The sequence below is a fragment of the Chaetomium tenue genome, assembly GCF_020726465.1.
Source record: "Chaetomium tenue strain MPI-SDFR-AT-0079 chromosome Unknown F5144scaffold_6, whole genome shotgun sequence".
Classification (NCBI taxonomy): domain Eukaryota; kingdom Fungi; phylum Ascomycota; class Sordariomycetes; order Sordariales; family Chaetomiaceae; genus Chaetomium; species Chaetomium tenue.
This window is the reverse complement of record NW_027117334.1, coordinates 1,463,534-1,482,493: the sequence shown is the minus strand read 5'-3', so window position 1 is coordinate 1,482,493 and position 18,960 is coordinate 1,463,534. Positions and strand designations below refer to the sequence as shown.

The 18,960-nt window shown below is 55.2% G+C and overlaps 8 protein-coding genes across 8 annotated transcripts; 4 read left to right on the top strand and 4 right to left on the bottom strand.

Moving 5' to 3' along the window:
* Window positions 1-1,408: 1,408 nt before the first annotated feature.
* On the top strand, window positions 1,409-2,419 carry F5144DRAFT_538731 (uncharacterized protein; the record flags this gene model as incomplete). The annotated part of the gene is made up of 2 exons (XM_066787107.1): window positions 1,409-1,610; window positions 1,971-2,419. 2 exons carry the CDS (start codon window positions 1,409-1,411, stop codon window positions 2,417-2,419), a joined length of 651 nt encoding a protein of 216 aa, XP_066639704.1.
* A 1,817-nt stretch (window positions 2,420-4,236) lies between these two features.
* F5144DRAFT_656984 (uncharacterized protein) lies at window positions 4,237-4,778 on the bottom strand (the record flags this gene model as incomplete). The annotated part of the gene is made up of 2 exons (XM_066793174.1): window positions 4,237-4,492; window positions 4,630-4,778. The coding sequence occupies 2 exons, from the start codon at window positions 4,776-4,778 to the stop codon at window positions 4,237-4,239; spliced, it is 405 nt and encodes a 134-aa protein (XP_066639703.1).
* A 636-nt stretch (window positions 4,779-5,414) lies between these two features.
* F5144DRAFT_595227 (uncharacterized protein) lies at window positions 5,415-6,001 on the bottom strand (the record flags this gene model as incomplete). Its single annotated transcript, XM_066790674.1, has 2 exons — window positions 5,415-5,604; window positions 5,862-6,001. 2 exons carry the CDS (start codon window positions 5,999-6,001, stop codon window positions 5,415-5,417), a joined length of 330 nt encoding a protein of 109 aa, XP_066639702.1.
* Window positions 6,002-6,847: 846 nt separating this feature from the next.
* Window positions 6,848-8,773, bottom strand: F5144DRAFT_595226 (uncharacterized protein; the record flags this gene model as incomplete). Its single annotated transcript, XM_066790673.1, has 4 exons — window positions 6,848-6,869; window positions 6,926-7,699; window positions 7,941-8,083; window positions 8,762-8,773. The coding sequence occupies 4 exons, from the start codon at window positions 8,771-8,773 to the stop codon at window positions 6,848-6,850; spliced, it is 951 nt and encodes a 316-aa protein (XP_066639701.1).
* Window positions 8,774-9,851: 1,078 nt separating this feature from the next.
* F5144DRAFT_656976 (uncharacterized protein) lies at window positions 9,852-11,914 on the top strand. Its single transcript, XM_066793173.1, has 2 exons — window positions 9,852-10,156; window positions 10,223-11,914. Exons 1-2 carry the CDS (start codon window positions 10,088-10,090, stop codon window positions 11,504-11,506), a joined length of 1,353 nt encoding a protein of 450 aa, XP_066639699.1. The 5' UTR covers window positions 9,852-10,087; the 3' UTR covers window positions 11,507-11,914.
* Window positions 11,487-11,914, top strand: F5144DRAFT_582026 (uncharacterized protein; the record flags this gene model as incomplete). The annotated part of the gene is made up of 1 exon (XM_066789465.1): window positions 11,487-11,914. A coding segment is annotated over exon 1 (191 nt), but the record flags the coding sequence as incomplete, so codon positions are not given.
* An 872-nt stretch (window positions 11,915-12,786) lies between these two features.
* F5144DRAFT_497678 (uncharacterized protein) lies at window positions 12,787-14,797 on the top strand (the record flags this gene model as incomplete). The annotated part of the gene is made up of 3 exons (XM_066786219.1): window positions 12,787-12,960; window positions 13,130-14,541; window positions 14,596-14,797. 3 exons carry the CDS (start codon window positions 12,787-12,789, stop codon window positions 14,795-14,797), a joined length of 1,788 nt encoding a protein of 595 aa, XP_066639698.1.
* Window positions 14,798-16,391: 1,594 nt separating this feature from the next.
* F5144DRAFT_595223 (uncharacterized protein) lies at window positions 16,392-18,656 on the bottom strand (the record flags this gene model as incomplete). Its single annotated transcript, XM_066790672.1, has 2 exons — window positions 16,392-18,282; window positions 18,343-18,656. 2 exons carry the CDS (start codon window positions 18,654-18,656, stop codon window positions 16,392-16,394), a joined length of 2,205 nt encoding a protein of 734 aa, XP_066639697.1.
* Window positions 18,657-18,960: the final 304 nt, after the last annotated feature.

Here is an 18,960-nt window from a genome sequence, read left to right as displayed (position 1 = left end):
CTGTGTAATGTCTTGAATCTCAAGGCCTAAGCTAAAGCCAGGCAGCTTGTTCACTCTGTACAGGGGACATCAGTTCTGATGGCCGATACCAGAGGAGTGACTCCATCTGTCCGTTCTATCCAAGTCTGGCCGCTACATAATGATCAAGTGACTCCCTCTATTTTTAGCACTATTCTCAAGAGAGGTGAGAACATCATCCACAAATGCCAATCCGTTCTTTTATTTGTCTTGCTTTATTCGTGAACCTCACAAGACGTTGTGTAGAAGGAGATGATCGGTGAAAGGGGGTTGGTGTCAAAATTGGGGTTAGGGTTACATGAAGCCCCTGATACATGTAAACAAAGCGTCCTCTCTTCAAACCAACAACAGCTAAACACTTGAACAAAAAGGAACACTCTTGATCAATTTATTGGGAGTAGAATTCACATCATTATGCCAGCCGGCCAGAAAAGGTCATTTTGTCACAGACTGCCTGGCTATCCTTAATGCTAGGGTGTGTTAGGTGTGGTGCAGGCTGCCCCTGAATATTATGTTGCATGGGGTACTTGACAGGTTAGTCTTTCACTTCCCCTGAATCACTTGTGCCTTGGGTAATTTGGCCAGTGTATGTTTTTTCCTTTGGCTGTCATAGTTTGCGAAGTCCAGGAGTCTGGCCTTGATAATATAAACAAACCCCCGACCTTGCTTCACTATCGTCGTCGCCGAGAAATCACACACCAGACCCGCCGGCCCCGGCCTGTGCCATCCCCGTCATGAGTAGGGCAAGTTAGCTCCGATGCCCTCGTATCTTTCCATTACTCAACGTAATCGGCGCCGATGTAAATAAGTCATTATTCACAAAACTAAATCCTTGGGTTCCTTCCGGTCTTGTGATAAAAACGGGGTTGTGCCCTCTGCTCCCTTCTTTCTGATTCCGCCTCCCACTCTCCCACCTATATAACACCCACCTTTCTTCTTCTGCCACTTCTTTTCCCTTTCTCCCAACTTTTCTTCATCCACCGCTCTCACTTTTCCCCTTTTGCTCCCCACACAACACCACAACTCCAAGACCTCGACATCGTCGAGACCGAAAGTAAGTTGGATCTTATTTTCTTCCTGTCCCCGTTAATTTTGTTGAACTGGCCATCTTGGAGATACTATCATAACCCAACTGGCTGGTCGACCGACTTCAAATTCCCCTCCACCGAGACGCAAACCCTCAACTGACACCTTATTACGCAGCTCAGCACCGTTCGCATAAACCTTCCGTAAGTAGCAATGTCCCATCTCTCCAGTCATCCATCTCAAGAGCCCATTCCACTCATGGGACAGCAAGACACTGCAATTTACCTTGCGCTGGATTCATCTTCACGCGCAAATCCCCATCTTGGGAGAGTACCAGCTGACGAGCAAGCAGAAACAACTCAAAATGCCGCGCCCTGCAAAGACTGCGGTTGCCGCCGATGCTGCTGGTGATGGCCAGGCTGGTGCCTCCGCGGGCACTATCAACGGCATCATTCCGACTGCCAACGACATCAAATTCATTTTTGCCTTCATCGGCAACCTCAAGTCCAAGCCGGAGGTCAACTGGGATGAGTTGGCCGCCACCATGGGCATGGGTGGCAAGAAGAGTAAGTCTGCTTGGCTTATGTGCATATCCTACTTGTTGCCGCCGAGTCTGCCTTCGATGCGCTTTTTCCGCTCTCTGGCACTCGTTCCGGCAGAGCCTTACCCTCGAGCGCGCCCAACCCACATGGTCAACGAGAAGATGCCTTAGAGCTGCTTTTTGACGCACATTGGGGTGGGGTTGCTGTTTCTTGCTCGGGCTTGATCCAACCGCCAACTCACAGCAATTTGTTGCCCAAGTGGGCGGCAGCCTACCTTCTGCTCTTTCCCTCATCCCCAACAGCGAGCTTTCCCACACCCCCAACCACCCCTCACAAGCAACCCCCCCAAGAACCCTACTAACAACTTCCCCCCACCAAAAACAGGCGCCGCCGAGCGCTGGCGTCTGATGCGTCACAAGTTCAACATCACCCTGGCCGATGAGACCGAGGGTCCCGGCAGCGCCCGCAAGGGTGGTAAGAAGGCGACCACGGCCAAGACCGCCACCAAGACCGGCAACGGCGATGACGACGACTACGAGGACGAGGAGACCGAGCAAAAGTCCGCCCCCGTCACCCCGGCCAAGCGCGGCCGCAAGCCGTCTGCTGCGTCCGCTGGCGCCACCCCCGCTTCCGCCGCCGGCAAGAAGCGCGCCGCTGCTGCCGCTGCTGGTGGCGGTGGTGGTGCTTCGTCTCCTGCTGCTAGCGACGAGGACATGGCTTCCCCCACCAAGAAGGTCAAGGGCTCGGCTGCGATGGAGGTCGACTCGCCTCTGTCTCCGGTTCCGAGCATGATTGCTGATGAGGACTCGGGCACTGACATGGCGGTGGTGTAGACAACCTCGTTCTCTGTGCCGACCTGAGGGTTTGGGAGCTGTGGTGCTCTCTTCAATTGCTGTTTCATTTGTCTTGCTGTCGTTTTCACTGCCGCACCCTATCTCCTTTTCTTCCCACGACTCTGGTCGCGGGTGTTGGGGTTGTTGGGAGGGGCATTTCTGTTTTTGTTTGCGCGGGCTGCCTGGGACGCTCTATCCCATCCGCTTCTTCGACTTGGTCGGCTTGGGCTTTCGCTTACTATCCACTTGGAAGACCAGACTTTGGTTCGGTTCGGGGTTGGAAAAGGAACGGGGTTTGGGTTGGAGGGGTTGGGAATCACGGGGTGGTTATTTGGGTGGTCCGTCTGCGTGGTTCATCGAATCGGGTTTGCTTGTTCGCCTGGCGGGTAATCGTCTAGGATCCCGATATTGCGGGAGTAGGGAATACTATAAAGTCTCTCACTCATATCTTGATCCATGTGTGACATCGTAATCAAGTCATTGATGCTTCTATTCGTGTGACTGCAAGCCGCTCCTCTTGCAAGTGCCCTCTTGCCAATTCCAACTTCAGTAAAGCTGCATCCTGCCCACTTCATCGAGACCACGAGGTCGGAGAGCCCAAAAGTTTGACACCCTACAATGCCTCGGCCCCATTGCCTTGCCATGCTCCAGTAAGGGAGAAGCCAAGTGCGTTCAACCGTTTCAACTGCCTCAACTGCCTTGCTCTACCACGGCCGGACCGGTGATGACATTGCTCAAGCTTCGAGACCACAACGACACACGACTCCATTGCTTCTCCATGGACCTCCCCCCTGATGTTGATTGGTGACTGGGTTGTTCAGACACGTTGCCCGGCAACGCGCCTTGGCACCTCCTTTCTTTCAACGTCAACTCATGTTAGCCATGGGTTAAATGGTGGTTGTCAGACGAAATTCGATTGAGAAAATGCAATGAAAAGTAAAGAGATCAGTTATCCAGATGTGATGTTTACGGTACTTCTTTGAAGCTCAAATCACCTGGCATGACGGTGGGATGAAAGGAAATACGAATTTATCTGACAGGTTTGTTCACGAGCACAGCACAAAGGGTGGTTCTCATGGGTGACATTGCAATTTTACTTCAGGAATAAACGGTTCCCATGGATTAATATTGCCTGGAATCGCCAAGTTGTGGTGCCATCGGTTTCTAGCCTCGAGAACGCCGGGGAGGCTGGACGGAGTTGCCAAAACCCTAAGCTTGAAACTGCCCAGGCAGCGATTCTTACTAGACCACAAACATAAATCACAGTCACTAAAGATGTGGACTCATGATACGGATCAGAACTGTCCCATTTGCCCCCGGTAATTAAACCGGGAAGCCAAGCAAGCCCTGATCCAGAGATGACCGGGGAGACATAAGCAAAGAATGGCCACACCCACGCCGAGAATCCACCGAGACCGAGCAGAGAGCCCTCCCAACGCCCCGAATAATGCCCAGCGGAACCCACCCCTCAAAAACCCGTTTGACTCCTCCAAAGAGCAAAGCGCGTCCCAAAACCGAGTTCCCCATGCCAGACGCCTCTTCAGATTGCCAGAAAAGCCCCTCACCTCCAGTCGTCCAAACCGTGACGGCGATGAAATGTAACGCAAGGCGAATTGCCACCAAACTCAAGATCCCCCCCCCCCCAAAAAGAAGCAATGACCAAGTCTCAGCCGAAGGGGAGAGAGGCCAGATGCCCTGCCGAGTGGCGGCGGCGCGATCCCAAGGAGACCTAGACGTAGCCGCCGGAGCTGCTAAAACGCCACCCACAATCCCCGATTAGCCAACTAAGCCAGCAAAACCAAAACACAACGCGCCACTCACCCATCCGACTCCTCCTTAACCCCCTCCTCCTCCTTCATTTTCTTAACCTTGACCGGCGGCTTAACATCCTCTTCATCATCGCTAAGCAGCGCGACCGGCTTGCGCTTGGTGCCGGAGCCAGGCTCCTTCTTGACGCTACCAGCAGCAGCATTCTTCCTACGGCCGCCGGGGGTCTTGGGCGTGGCCGGGCCCTCGCCGTTGCTGTTGCCGCCGGCCTTGTCTTCCTTGCGGCGGAGCTTTTGGAGGTGCTGGCTGTTGGGGGAGAGAGAGAAAAAGAAGTGGTTAGCGGGTCTGGTCAATTGGGGTCTGGTCAATTGGGGTCTGGTGGTTGCGGGGGGATGGGAGGAGTGATTGATGAGCAAGTAAGTAGGCAGGCAGGCAAGCAGTACGTGATGGCTTTGACGGTGCAGGTGTAGCCGAAGCCGTGCATGCGGGCCATGACGCCGCGCAGCTGCTCCTGCGAAGGCTGGAGTTCCTGCATCATGGCCGTGAGAAGGTCATGGTCGGCGTGATGGTCCCAGTTCATGCGTTCAGACATTTTGACTGATTGCTTTTTGGCTGGCTGCCGTTGTTTGTTTGATCGCTGGGGTGGATAGCGCTTGAAGTGGTTTGAAGAAGAGGGTGGGTGATGAGAATGAGAATGTGTTGGAGTTGCGATGGAGTTTGAGAAAGGAAACAGGAACGGAACGGAGAGGAAGATGGAGGATTGGAGGGGGAAAGAGGTCGCTGTGCTCAGAGACCGGCGGGCTCAAGTGGGGGGATAAATTACATAGCTGCGCTAGCAGTGTAGGAATAACCCTTTTTCGTGACTCGATCCAGGATCTTATCCCATTCGGAGGGAAGAGGGGGAGCCTCGGCCATAATCGCCTGAAGCAGCGCAAGATGCGCATCGTGGTCCCAAATCGTCGGCTGCTTCGACATGATGGCGATGCGAATGCAAACTTGCAGAGTTGTGTGTTTATAGTAGGATTTGTGATGTTTGTAGTGAAGGGGGGAAAATGTGAAAACGAAGGGCTCTGAGAACTTTGCTGGTGGTGTGGGTTGCAAGACTGAAAGTCTGGGGAGAGGGGAAAGGGAAGGGAAGAGAATGAGAAGGGAAATAAATAGGAAGAGGGCAGGAAAGGAGGGCCGGCAAGAGTGATAGCCCGTAAGGGATCCTCTCCTGACTGAAGACCTACACTAGAGCCCCCTCAGTGAATGTGTAGCCCTTCTGATGCAGAGAAGCCACCACCGCACTCCAGTCGCTGCCATTTGGCCTCATGTGCTCGATTAGGGCCAAGAGCACAGCCTCGTGCGTCTCGGAATCCCAATTTTGCAAGGTTCTCGGCATGGTGTCTGCGATATCTTTGACTCGCTGTGATACGCTTCGCGGGGAGGTGAAACAGGAATGTTGAAGAATTGTGTGTTGGTTGTAAAAGATCTGAGGAGGAGAACAGAAGCGAAGAGGGCAGGAAGGTTATGGGAAGATGCCAGGGAAGAACGCCTTGAGAAGGGAGAAACCCCAAATGTAAATATACCCTCAAACCAACGCACTTGCTCGGATGACGGCTGAAAAGAAGACTTCTTTCCGGAATAGATGGCTTAAACAGGCTTGAAAAGAAAAGGAAAATGTAGAACATACCGAATGGCGTTCCAGCCCATCTCATGCCCCTTGGAGCGCATGATTCTCACCACGTCGGCCTGCTGTTCCTTGTTCATGGCCGGATGCACCTGCATGACAGCCTCAAACAGGTCCTCCCTGATGTCTTCCCACTTAGGCATTGTGGCAACGGCGAGGAAATGTAGTTATGATGAAGTTGGTGCGCTAGTTGCGTCTTGATGTGTTGGGATATTGTGATGGGTGATGTGGTTTTTGGGAATCGGTCCTTGGTTTGTGGGAAAGTCGACAGGGAAGTGAAGGAGCGGAAATGGCAACAGAGCACGAAGAACCTGACAACAAAACCTGGCCCCGTAAAACCGGGTATCCATCTCAATTAAACCCAGTGTTCTCGCTACACTTGCTGTACAGCAGTTCCAAGAGGGGTGGGAATAGGGGCAGACGTAGGTACTCTTGTGAATCAAGCGAGAAGGAAAGAGAATATATTTCACTACTAAACAATGCCCAAGTGACGCCACCATGGGGATGGGCTTTGATCTGTTAATCAGGTGGAGGCGTGCCTATGTCGTGGAGAACAAGCCGCCGAGCAACCATGGCGTTGAGGGGCCGACCAGGTGAACGAGGGGTAGCCGTTCGACACCCCACGGGGTATACAAACACGTCGGTGACACGTCTTCCAAATTGACAATAGCGGGGGTCGGTTTGCCAGGAGCAGCAGCAGCCGGGCTGTGCGAGAGGATGTCGAGACCGCATTGTATTTGTGATTGACCCTGCCCTGAAAAAAAGAAAGAAACTGTACATTATATAAGGACTTGCTAAAACTCCAAACCCGCGCCGGGGTTGCCGTTCCTAAGCACCATCTTACATCCGTTGCGGTTGGCCATTGCAGCTTCCACTAGCCAGGCGGTCAATCCATAAGACCCCCATCCCTATAACCCCCACCACCAAAACGGAAAGACGCACTGCATGGTGGTCGTCGGAGTACACCATCTCCGGTCGGCGATAAAGAATTAAGCATCGCCGTACTCGTATCTAGGATATGTGTAAGCAGAGGGATGCAGTTAAAGGAGAGATGAAGTTGGACTTACTCGGTGGTATATTCGTCTGGCGTTCCTGGATTGTTATGGCCGGAAAGAACGTGTAACACAGCTTCGTCCTCTAGTGTCGGTTCTTGGATGTCTTCCAGCCTCTGCCGTTTTGCCACATGCTCCTCGTCCTCCTCCGCATCGTCTTCCAAACTGGAATCCACAGTAAGGTTCCCGGGGGCAGTCATCTGTGCTTGGGGAGCAACACCTTGGTTGACCTGAGGTGGCGGTTGAGGCTGTCCATGGTTGACGGGAAGTCCGTGACTTGTGGGGAGTCCATGGTTCGCAGGGGGGCCATGGTTGGGGGGCAGTCCATGGCTGGGGGCTAGTCCATGGGTGACGGGGGGTTGATGGTTGGCGGAGGGCTGATGGGGGGCAGGCACATTCGCTACGGCGGGTGTGCTTGAGGCGCCAGGGACGGCAGGAACGGAACCAGGAGGTGCGGAGGGGACACCGGTAAAACCGAACTGGGTGTGCATGGAGACTCCGTGGCCCATGTCAGCGACAGGGCCAGCCCCGGGTACCATCTGAGGTGGGACGGACGTAACAGGCATGGCATCGGCAGAGGGCGTTCCGGCGGGATGTCCTCCGGAGACCTGCGGCCCAACGGATCCCGCACCCGACCCATTGTCGGCGGGCTGTTTCCTAGGTCGCCCTCGGCCGGGACCAGGCCGCCGGGTGATGGGATTTAGTGTGGGATCGACCTTTCGTGGGTTATCGCCGGGGAGGCCATGCTCTGTTTTGTTCTGGGCTCTGCGGAGGCCTTGAAAGTGCTGGCTACGCGGGGGTCAGTATTAAACAAATACAGACATCGCGATGCTTTAAAAAGAAGTTAAATGCCGGTTGATGAAGAATGATATAGACACACGTCACAGAATGAGGGGAGCAACCATGCATGATGACATGCCATCACAGAGCCTTGCTTGAGAATGAGACGACTAAACACTCAGGATTGGCAATGGGCGGTATTGGCGAGAAACAGAAATTAAAACCAGCAACAGCGAGCAACAAGACTTACCGACATCCTTCATTGGTGAAGCCATAGCCCATCAACCGCATGTGGTTGCCAATCGTGGTCCATTCCGAGCCGCTAATAACGCCAATGTTCTTCACCGACAGGATGGTGAAGAAGAGGTCCTTATCGGCCCTGTCGTTCCAGTTCTTATTCATCGTGGAGAGTCGTGGCGGCGAATCAAACCAGCTTATGATGGGCTGCCTTGAAAGTGGATAAGACGCGACGACTATAAAAAATTGCTAAGGTTTGCTAAGGAGAGATGGATGGGCGGCGGGCGGGGGCGAGCGACTCAAACAGCGGGAAAACGGCCTGATCATTCAGCCGGTGACGAGAGAAAAGAGTGGGATGTGGGGAACCTAAAGGCAGGCTGGGTTACATTGTTGCCTGGCTGCCTGAGGAATGGGACTTCTTTGACTTCTTTGACTCCTTTCAGTTCTTTGACTTTCCTGGGCCGTGCATTGTCTCGGGTGGGGCGGGTTAAATGAGCTGTCAGATGATCGCGCGCCAATATCGCGACAGAGGGGCCCACAGTGCCGATTGCGACGCGCTGTTTGCCTCGTACTTTTCCAACCTTCTCTTTCCAGACAGTCCGCGCCTCAGTTTGACTGACCGACCTTTCTTCTTAAGGCAACACGCAAGGATGACGAATTAACTTATCAATTGGGCAAACATGCTCGAGGGCTTCGCCTTCAGTCACCCGCCTTGCTCGCACCCACTCAATTGGCAAGGCAATGAATAATTGGCCCTGTGCCGCCGAGTCTCGGGCCAGAATGTCCTGGAAGCGAGAGGGCAGGAGCGGGGGTATGTATCCCGCCCGCATTGACCTTAACGGCCATCGTCAGGCAGCCAACCAGTAATGGCAGCTTCTCCGCCTTACTCCTTCCTTCAAACGGGCTTAAACATTTTGGTTGCCTCAGTCATTTGACTCCAACCTCGCTGCGACAGGTTGTTCACATCCTCAGGCAGCCGACCGATTCTGTGCCGTCAAGGCCAATGAGACGGCAATGTTCCGTTTTCACCCGCCAATCACCCGCATTCCGACGGCAACAGTCAAGTGACTCATGTGTGACGCGCAGTCAACCACTTCGCTCTTATTTTCGGCGGTGTTTGGGGCGGGTTTTACACTGGCTGCCGCATGAGTTGGTTGCCCTCCTGGAGGGCCAGTCTTGTTTGCTCTCACCGGGTCACTTGGTGTAGGTGAACAAAGAGCGAATGCGACTGGGTCTCGGCGAACGGCGACTCAATTCGTCAGCCCTCGCAATCCCTCCCTGCAGGAGTGCGTAGTGCAAGCCGGGGGGTTGTCTGGGTGGGTGTCACCGTCCTCGGCCTTGAACAGGGATCTGCATGTCTTGGAAAAAAACCACTTTACGCGGAAGTGCCGCGGTGGCGTGTCGCCCAGTCCCTCCCGCGCAACTCCATCACCGATTTTCAGTGGGCGATCCGCTTTCTTTTGTTGAGTTTTCCCCACTCCGGTATGATGACCAGGCAACCATCGCATTGCTGTGGCAGCAGACGCAGGGGCTCTCAATCTGGCTGGATTCAAACAAGGAATAAATAGGTCGGGGGAGCTGAGCTGAGCAGAGAATTCCGCCCGGAAAAGGAGACCCCCCTCCCCTCTCTTGTCGGCGCTTTCACCGTGCAGCTCCAGCTCCAGCTTTGCATGCGCCTTTCTCCTCATTTGGCAATGGCTTCCTTGCTGCGATACCTTGTTTGACTGGAGACAAATAATAGATAAGCGTCCTCGCCTTGCTTTCTCTGGACCAAGGAAATCTTCCCTAGATAATGGGAGCTTTCTTCCCCCTCCCACTCCAAAGCCGGGCCCGGTCCGCACCAAGCCAGAAGCAACCTTTTGATGGTGAAACAGGCATATAATCCGCCAGCCTCACCACTCATCTTAGTGACTCACTTCTCCACATCTGAACAGTGGGTTTCGGCTGCAGTGATCCTTGCCACAGCTTCTCCTCGTAGCGGTCAAGCGCTGACGTTCAGGTTCATATTGAGCCACTTGCCCTGCTTCACTCCCAATATTACTCTTCTCTTCTGTCCTTGGCTGAGTCGCTGGCCTTCGACCGCTCCCCCTTTCCTCTTCCTCACTCCCTTATCCCTCTCCCTCTTGGTCAGATCGTGGCCCGGCCACCAGCACCGCCGCCATGTCGAACAACGACAATGTGATGGCCCGCTTCTTGTTCGCAATTCTGCAGCAGAAATGCCTGAAGGATGTAAGTGACCAAGGTGACCATGGACCATCGGGAGAGGGGTTGAGGACTAATTGCTCCTGAACCCAGATCGACTGGAACAAAGTGGCTCACAACCCGGTCCTGGCCCAAGAGATCACCAACGGCCATGCCGCTCGCATGCGATACTCGCGGTTCCGAGCCGCCATGCTAGGCCTGGAGCCTCAGCGCCGGAACCGTCCTAATACCAACAACACCAACAACAAGAACCGCGTGTCGAAGAAAAAGAAGGACGATAGCCCCAAGCCGGCGAACAAGCCACCGAAGAAGGACGAGGAGGAGGATATTGTAAAGAGGAGCGGCAGCGGAATTGGGAACATCAAGACTGAAAAGACAGCCGACATGGCCATCAAGTCTGAACGAAAAAGCATCAGCCAGCGACCCCCGCAACCATCCCAACCCCCCGCGCCGATGATCACGCCAGCCATGATGAAAGCCGAGCCGGGTCTTGTCAACCCTTTCAACCAGCGCCAACACCTGCATCAGTCCTCCATCCTCTCTACCGCCTCTCCCCGTATCAAGAAAGAACGCCTCCCTACTACCGCCGCCACCACTTCCGCCGCTACCGCCACCGCTAAACCCGCAACCTCCATGCCCAAACCCACCCCTTTCGGTATCCTCACAACTCCCACAGCATCCTCCTCCGCATCCTCCACCCCATACATCGACAACAACCACCACCGCATGCAAATGCGTCTTTTGACCCCGTGCAGCGATTCCGACGGCGTCGTCGCCAGCATGCAAGGCTTCCTCCCCCACAGCCCGCCACCGACCGAACTCCTGCACCACCACCACAACCAACACCACGCCCACCACCAGCACCACATGGTTGGCGCCGGCTCCCCACCCCTCTCCGCATCCGCCCCGTCACCCTACGACCTGTCCCAACAGCAATGCTGCGACAGCACGGGATCGCCCAGCCCATGGCATTCCCAGCACCAGCCGCACCACCACACCCACCCCCACAACCACCACACTCACCACCAGACACAATCACAACCACCCAACCCGCTATTCACACCCCAACCCAACTTCGGCCTCGGTCTGAACCTCGGCCTCGGCGGAGGCTACGGCTTAGACACCAACTTCAACGGCAACCCGTTCTGCGGCGACCATCACCAGCAGCACCACCACCATCATGGCCATGAGCATGAGCATGACGGGCATCATGGTGTTGATCCTCTGAGGTTGCAGCTCAGTGGTGGTGGGGGGGCGAGTATGTTTAGGGAGAGGGAGTTGGAGTTGGAGATGGGTGGTGGTGGTGGGGGTAGTGGTGGTGGTGGGGTGGGGGGGTTGGTTAAGGGGGAGTGGGAGGGGGAGGGGTTTGAGATTTGAGTTGGAGAGTTGAGGGGATTTGGGTGGGCTTGATGAGTGTGTTGGGTGGGGTATGTTGAGTGTTTGAGTTGACGCTTGTCTTGTTTGTCTATCTTGCTTACGGTCTATCTTGCTTACGTTGGGGGGTTCGAAAAGAAGAGCGCTTCAGGGATGAATGATGGCTTCCGGTTGGGTTACATGTACTACGCCGTCTTTTGCTCTTGTTGCTTGGTTGCTTGCTTGGATGTTGGCTGGCTTGGTTGGGTCTAGAGGGTCTTTCTTTTGTGTGTGTCCCCAGGCATATGCTGTCTACCTACCTATCTACTTGAGATGGGTCTTGGATTGTCAATGGCATGGCCTACTTAACTAACATGGGGTGTAAAATACTACGAATATGATGATGTGATTAATATAGTCCTCCTGCCTTTGGTCTTGCCCACTTTCATTGTTGACTGTGCCATTGTTGTTGAGTCAAAGGGTCAATGTTATTCCACCATCTCATCCCATTAAGTGCGTGGTCCTTCCTGTCATGTTTCTTGAAGCGAGGTCTAAGGTGTTCCGGACCCTCTCCTCAGTCACAAGCCTGCCAGCTTGGGCTCTTATCAGCACAGTGAATAAACAGTTATTATTGTTAGGGTTTTTGAATCAAAACAATAGCAATGCGTGTATCATTAGGGCACAGTGTTGTTGCCGTTTCATCCCAACGTGCTCCCAAGTTCTTTTCCTTGCCCACCCACAAGCATAAATTCTCGAACTTCTCCCACTCTTCCACCAACCTTCGAGAACAATCTTCGAGAACAATCGAAGCCTCATCGAAGCTTTTTTCATTGCGACGAAACGAGCCTCCCCTCAGCTCAAGGACAGTCACATATCACAGTAAGTTCATCACTTCACAGCCCTTGACGCTTCGTTCAACAGTAGTTGAACTATGAATCTACATTCTACTCACATTTTCGTTTCGTCTGCCCTTATTCCTTTCCTCCCTCCCAGTCCGTCGGAAATCAGCTCCATTACCTTAGTCACTGTCCCTCCTCGCCATGGCATTTCCGTCGCCTCGGTCACTACACCTCCATTTGACCAGGTCTCACTCGGAGAAGAAGGGAGACAATGGCATCATTTTTCAGTGGGCGCTGCCTTTTGCGCTTTTCTACTTGTCGCTTTTCCTCAATTTTCCCAATCTACACCTCCCCATCGCTACTTATTACTTATTGTTTTAAATTGTGGTTGCATTGATGGCTTACTCTCTGACCTGCAGAATCCCTCATCAACCTCACCCGAACGAACCAAAAGCAAGGACCAAGATGCCTCCCAGGGCTGCGGCTAAGGCGTCCGCCGCGGCCGGTGAGGTACCTCAGCCGACTGCTCAGGAGACCCATCTGTTCTATTCCGTCATCCAGAACACGAAGGGCAGGCCCGAGATCGACTGGGACGGCGTCGCGGCCGCCTCCGGGCTCAAGAATGCTGAGACCGCCAAGGTTGGTAGACTTTCTTTCAACCCAAGCCCAAGCCCAAGCCCGAGCCCATCGTCCGGTCCCTTTGGTGGCACTTCCTAACCCATTGTCCCTTTCCTCTCTCGCCGTCTTATCACGAAAATAAATCATTTCTGGGATTTCAAACCATTCGATACTAACACCCTTTTGCCAGGTCCGCTATGGTCAAGTCAAGCGCAAGTTTGGCTTCGAAAACTGGGTTGGCGGCAGGCCCAACCCACCCAAGGCCCAGGACGAGGGCGGTGATGACACCGGCCCTCAGACCCCCACCACCAGTCGATCTAAAAAGACCGCCACCATCACCGGAACCGGCGCCGGTGTCAAGAAGCGTACCGCCTCCACCAAGCGCGGTACCGCCACGCCGGGCACCGCCCCGAGCACCACCCTGAGCAGCCGCACACGAAAGGCGAAATCTCAGGCCATTCTCCGGATTGAGAAAAATGCCAACGTGCTCCAGCAGACGGCGGAAGAGGGTGAAGATGAGATGGAGAGTACGTCTGAGCCTGGAACCCCGGAGACACCGACCAAGACGAAGCGTCCCCGCCTTAACGAGCCCCCCGCCGCCATCACGGAGGAGTTCGCCGACTTCCCGGCCGTGATGCCCGACCTGGTCATCCAGCGCCAGGCTATCCTCGTCCACCTCAGGGGCGAGTGGACCGTCAGCCCGTCCCCCATCGAGGTCCACGCCCAGTGGCTCTCTCGCCTGCCTGCCGACATCCAGTCGCGCTTCTATTCCCAGGCCAACATTAACGGCAACCCCGGCGGTGAGTCCGACGAGGGCAGCACCACTGATGGAAACGACAAAAATGTCAACAATGATCTCAATGCCAACGCCCTCACCAATCCCGACACTGGCACCAATTCCAACACTGGCACCAATGTCGGCAACGTTGCTAATGTCGGCAACGGCACCAACGTCGGCGTCATCAAGGCCGTCGGCAGCCGCACCAATGTTGCCAACGCCACCGGCAGTAACACCGGCAGCAACAATTTCATCGTGTACTCGGGCGAGGATCCCAACGCCACCGCCGCGAGGCTGTTCGGCACTGGCCTCACCAGGGGCGCCCGCGGCATCCCCCCTCGTGCCTTCGCCGGCGCCAGCCTTAGCATGCCTATGATGACCCCCATGGGCGTTTCCGCTACAAGCATGGGCTACGGTAACATTGGCCTCAGCAACATGGGCCCCGGTACCGGCCTATTCGGGGCCACCATCAGTCGCAGCATGCCCGGCAACATCGGCGGTAACATTGGCAGCAACGCCAACATGGTTCGCATGGGTCCTTACACCAACATGCCCGGCAACATGCCTGGCAATACCATCATGCCTGGCAGCATCAACATGCCTGGCAACATCAACATGCCCGGCAGCATCAGTCTGAACGGCAGCCTCTACCTGCCCAGCAACATGTCCGGCAATATGCGCTACGCTTATCTGCCCGGCAACATACCCGGAAATTTGGTCTGCTGCGCCAACATGCCCGGTGGCAACATGCCCGGCAACACCGCCATCAGTCTTAACACCAACACCGGCGGCAACATTCCCGGCGCCATGCCCGGCAGCAACATGTCCGGCAGCAACATGCCCAGCAACAACATGCCCAACAGCAACATGCCCCACAGTGCCAACACCGGCGGCAACATGCCCAGCACCACCATGCCCAGCACCACCATGCCCAGCACCACCATGCCCAGCACCACCGGCGTCAACACATACCAGGCCGCCATCCCGATCGATCCGGCCCTCCTCGCCCAGGCGGAGCGCGACCAGGAAGAGCGCGACAAGCAGGCGCTGTTTGGCGGTGGCGAGGATGACGATTTCTGAGTTCGCGAGTTGGCCCGGCCTGAGCACCTGCCTCGCTGTCACTGATAGCCGTGCGCGGCCTGGGCGACTTTTTTCCTGCCTGCCTGCCTGCTTGGTGTTCTTGCTCGGTTCGTTGGGCTGGGGAGAGAGGTATGGTGCGGGTGTCAAGGAGGGGGAAAGTGGCGTACAAGAGGACGCACATATGGGCTTTCTTTTTAGCTGGTTTGGGTTTGTTTTCTCAGGTTGGTGTGCCGTTTCTCTTCTAGCTACCTGGGGTCATTGGTGATGATGGAGGGGCGTCGGGCGTTGGGAGGGAGTTGATGCATGACTGTCTCTGCCTGGGGATTCACTCGGTTTAGCGCCCGTTTATAGGGATCTTTTCCTTGGTGTTTCTCTTGCTACTGGTCATGGCAACTTGATGCGGACATAGGAATAGATGGGCATAGCGTGGGCGTCGGCGGATACTTGGGGAGTTTCTCAATGGTACCTGGCCGGCACTCAGTACCATAGTGGTGGTTGCTTCGGTCCTCTTAAAAGAACTCAAATGATAAACGGCTTCTCACTGACAAGATACGAAAACTGAATCGTCGAGGGGCACTGTGAAAAATATATTTATAGGTTATTTCCCAACGCTAGGCATCTGCACGCGCAGACACTATCTTCTCACATGCACCAATTACCCGAGGAGATCCAATAACAACCACACAAGTCTCTCGTCGCGGAGTGCCTCCGGAAACAGGTAAGCCAGATATATATACAATACACGAGGTGCTCTTTTCCTCCGGGAGAGAGCGCTCCTCGTCTCACAAGACAGCTCATAAAACAAAACAGGAACGGCTGCAAGGCCCTATTTCCATCGGGCCGGCTTGCGCCAGGTATCACTAAACAGCATGACAAGACAACAAGCCACAACAAGAGAGAAAAAAGAACCGTCAAAGGTGTGAAATACAGAACCCTATACAGATCCAGACGGCCCATTGGATGCAAACAAGCATCGCCATCTCTTATACTGGCTCTCCTCGATCGGCCGATCTCAAAAACAACGAAGATTTCGTGTCGCCTCAGCCCCTCAACCCCAAAGGTGAGCAACACCCCTTCGCCACCCAGCCTGATGTCAAGCCGTCCAGATGCCGGGCTTGCCGGCGTGCCAGGACGGCTCCGCAGTAAATCAAGCAAATAAAGACAAGAACAGGGAAAAACGAAGAAAGAAAAAGAAAAATCGTGAGGTATCGTTCGTCCGTTCCGCACCACCCATCCGGAACCAAGTGATATAAAACAGGGAAAGAAAAAGTAACGGTGGTTCGTAAAACGCCGCGCGCCGTCGCCGCTGTCCGTTGATTGCTGTGTACGCCTGCCTCTTTGCCCTGTGGTACCGACTCCTTTTGTCCTCCCCGTGCAAGTAGGAAGGAAACCAACGCTAAAATAATACAATGTGCCGACATGTTTGTTGATGTGCTATGCATGGTGATGTGATGACAGCGGGCAGATGTTGTAAGAGAGATTTGGTGGGGTTGAAATGTTGAGTGTGTAGGCGGATTTGGCCGCTCGGGGGATGGCGTCATGTACGTGTGTTGGTTGTACGTAGCCCATGTCGAGCGGGTTGATATCGGGGTGCCTAGTGCCTCGGCCCATGGTTGAGCGATTGCCTAGGTCTGTCCCGCTCCCGCTCTCGCTCTCTTTCTCGCTCCCTAGGTCGATCTCGACCCCGATCTCTGTCTCTGTCTCGATCCCGGTCTCTCTCGTGGCCCTTGTCTCCATCCCTGTAGGTGTCTCTCTCGCGATCTCTCTCGCGGTCCCTCTCACGCTCGATTTCCCCCTTGACGCTGACCTCCGGTTGCCACCTCACCCCTTCCCGCTCAGCCCACCGCCTCATTACCCCCAAGACAGCCGCAACCGCATCGTCCACCGTCGTCCACGGCCCCATGGCCACCCTCATCCTCGGCTCGTCCACCCGCTCCCACATGGTGACCGCCTCCGCCCACATGAGCGTGCGGGTGCGGTTATGCTTGCCCCAGCGGGCAAACGTCGCCGCGGCGGCGCTTGGGTCCAGGGTCGCGAAGGCGTTGGTGATCTGCTCCAGGCTCAGCGCGTGCATCTGGACGGCGAGCGCCCTCAGCGCCTTGTTGTTCTGCACGCGGCTTCGTAGCTCGTTCAGGTGCGGCAGCAGCGATTCCCACGCCGCAACCTCCCACACCTTCCGCTCGAGCATACGCGACTGGTTGAGCGAGTCGAAAGCCACCATGTACGCGAGTACCATCTCGAAGTGCAGCGCCGTCACGCGCCGTTCATCAGCGGGCGACAGGGCAGAGCCGCGGTCACGTAGGAGATCATCACGCGCGTGCTTCAGCTTACTCCCAAGCCGCGTATACTCGACGTTTCTTTCCTTAAAAGACTCGGCTTGGGCGATCGTTTTGGGATCTAGAGGCTCTGACCGAGTTGGGGGCCGGTTATCGGAGGTGCTTGGGGTGAGGCCGGTTGTGGCCGCTGGAGTGTGAATTTGGCCCTGGGATTGACTTGATGTCACCCGGGACATGGATGTGGCCGTGTGCTTGAGCGGAGTGGTCGGCCCAGCTGGCTTTGCTGTAATGGCATCTGCAGTTAACTTAGGCCGCTTGGAGGCGGTAGTCTCCTGCGGGACATCCTCTGCCGGTCGTGGCCGCTTTTTGGCTGGAGGAGGGGCAGCTTCTGCACTCTCCGAGCGCTCCTTCTTGAGTGCATCTTTTGCGGACTTAGATGGGAGGCTCAGGAGTTCTTTGGCCCGTTTCGCATTCGCCTTATTTCTGAACTTAAGGGTGACAATCCTGGAGGACCGAGAAGGCTTCACTTCTTCTTCCTCTGCCGGACATCCGGGGGGGGCGGCCACTATCGTCTTCCTTGCGCCGCCTGATGAGTCGGAGGACTGGTTGGACGATTGGCTAGACACTCCCTTTGAAGCGGTCTGTTTCCGGTCCTGGAGGGCAAGAATCTCTTCGATAACTGGGGGTAAGGTGGGAGAGAGCAGCGCCGGTATCTTCTTAAGAGGCTTCTTTGCTTTCTCCTTTTCCGGCTTCGATACCTTGGTCGTCGGCTTTTTCTTCGGCACATCTTTTTCGGTGTCCTCATGGAACAGAGACGGAGGCAGGGGTGATAGAAGCCGCGGTAGAGCTGGTTTTGTTATCGGCTCTGGTTTCCGGGGCGTCGGAGTCCCACTGTTCGACCGTGGCCTTGACCCATTGACCTGAATCGTCGACCTTGGAGATGAGGTGTTCTCTCGGTCCCTGTCAGAGTACGAGGGAGGCATGCCGTTGTGGGTAGGATGTAATGTTTCCGTCTTCGTATCTCTTGATAACCTCTCCGTCGTTTCCCGGCCCCGCGGCGTCTCTGGCTTGGATTGTCGCGGTTGGTCCGTCTTTGCCGTGATGGTTTCGCCCTTGACTCTTTTCTGGAGTGGCGGATCCCCGCCCGAGTCCGCGGCCCGCTTGCGGTTCTCTGCTTCGGGTTGCGATTTCGCTTGCGAAGTTTTGATCCTGCCAAGTTGGTCAGTGGCTTGCGACGCATGCCACAGCCTGGGAGTCTGATCAACATACCTGTCCCCGTTTGTCTCTGGCCGGGGCTTCTCTGGCCGCGCGTCAACCTGGCGTGACGTATTGATTTTCTCACTAACCCTCACGCTACTATCTTTCCTGACGTCATCCTTTGGTGGTAATGGTTTCGCATGGACCGTGCCATTCGTCTTTGTTTCTATCCTCACTGGCATCCCATTCTCCACTGGCGACGCTGACTTCTTCCTATTTTGATAGTCCATCAAGGACAGCTTTTTCTTGGCCTCGCCTTTGGCGAGAAGTTTGACAGGCATGGGGGGCGGCGACTCGTCCGTAATCTCAAAGCCGGCGCGAGTCATGAGGATCCCTCGCTGCGCAGCGGATATGTACGTCACGTATTGTAGAGGACTGCTTGCACCTCTAAACCACCAACCGTCCGGTTCGGGAAATCGGCGGTCAAAGGACAATGAAAGATGGTGCGGGCGGTCTGGGAGGATGCGCTGGGCCACTTTGTGTGCATTTTCCGCCGCTCCATCCATCCTTTCTTTCATCGCTGGGACATCGGATCTATCAAAGAGAGTTGTATGGCGCGGTTCGTGTGGGTCGTCGCAGGTCGAGTCGGCAGCTGAAGGTCGAGGGTTGTGCTAGGTGATGCGCGGAGCT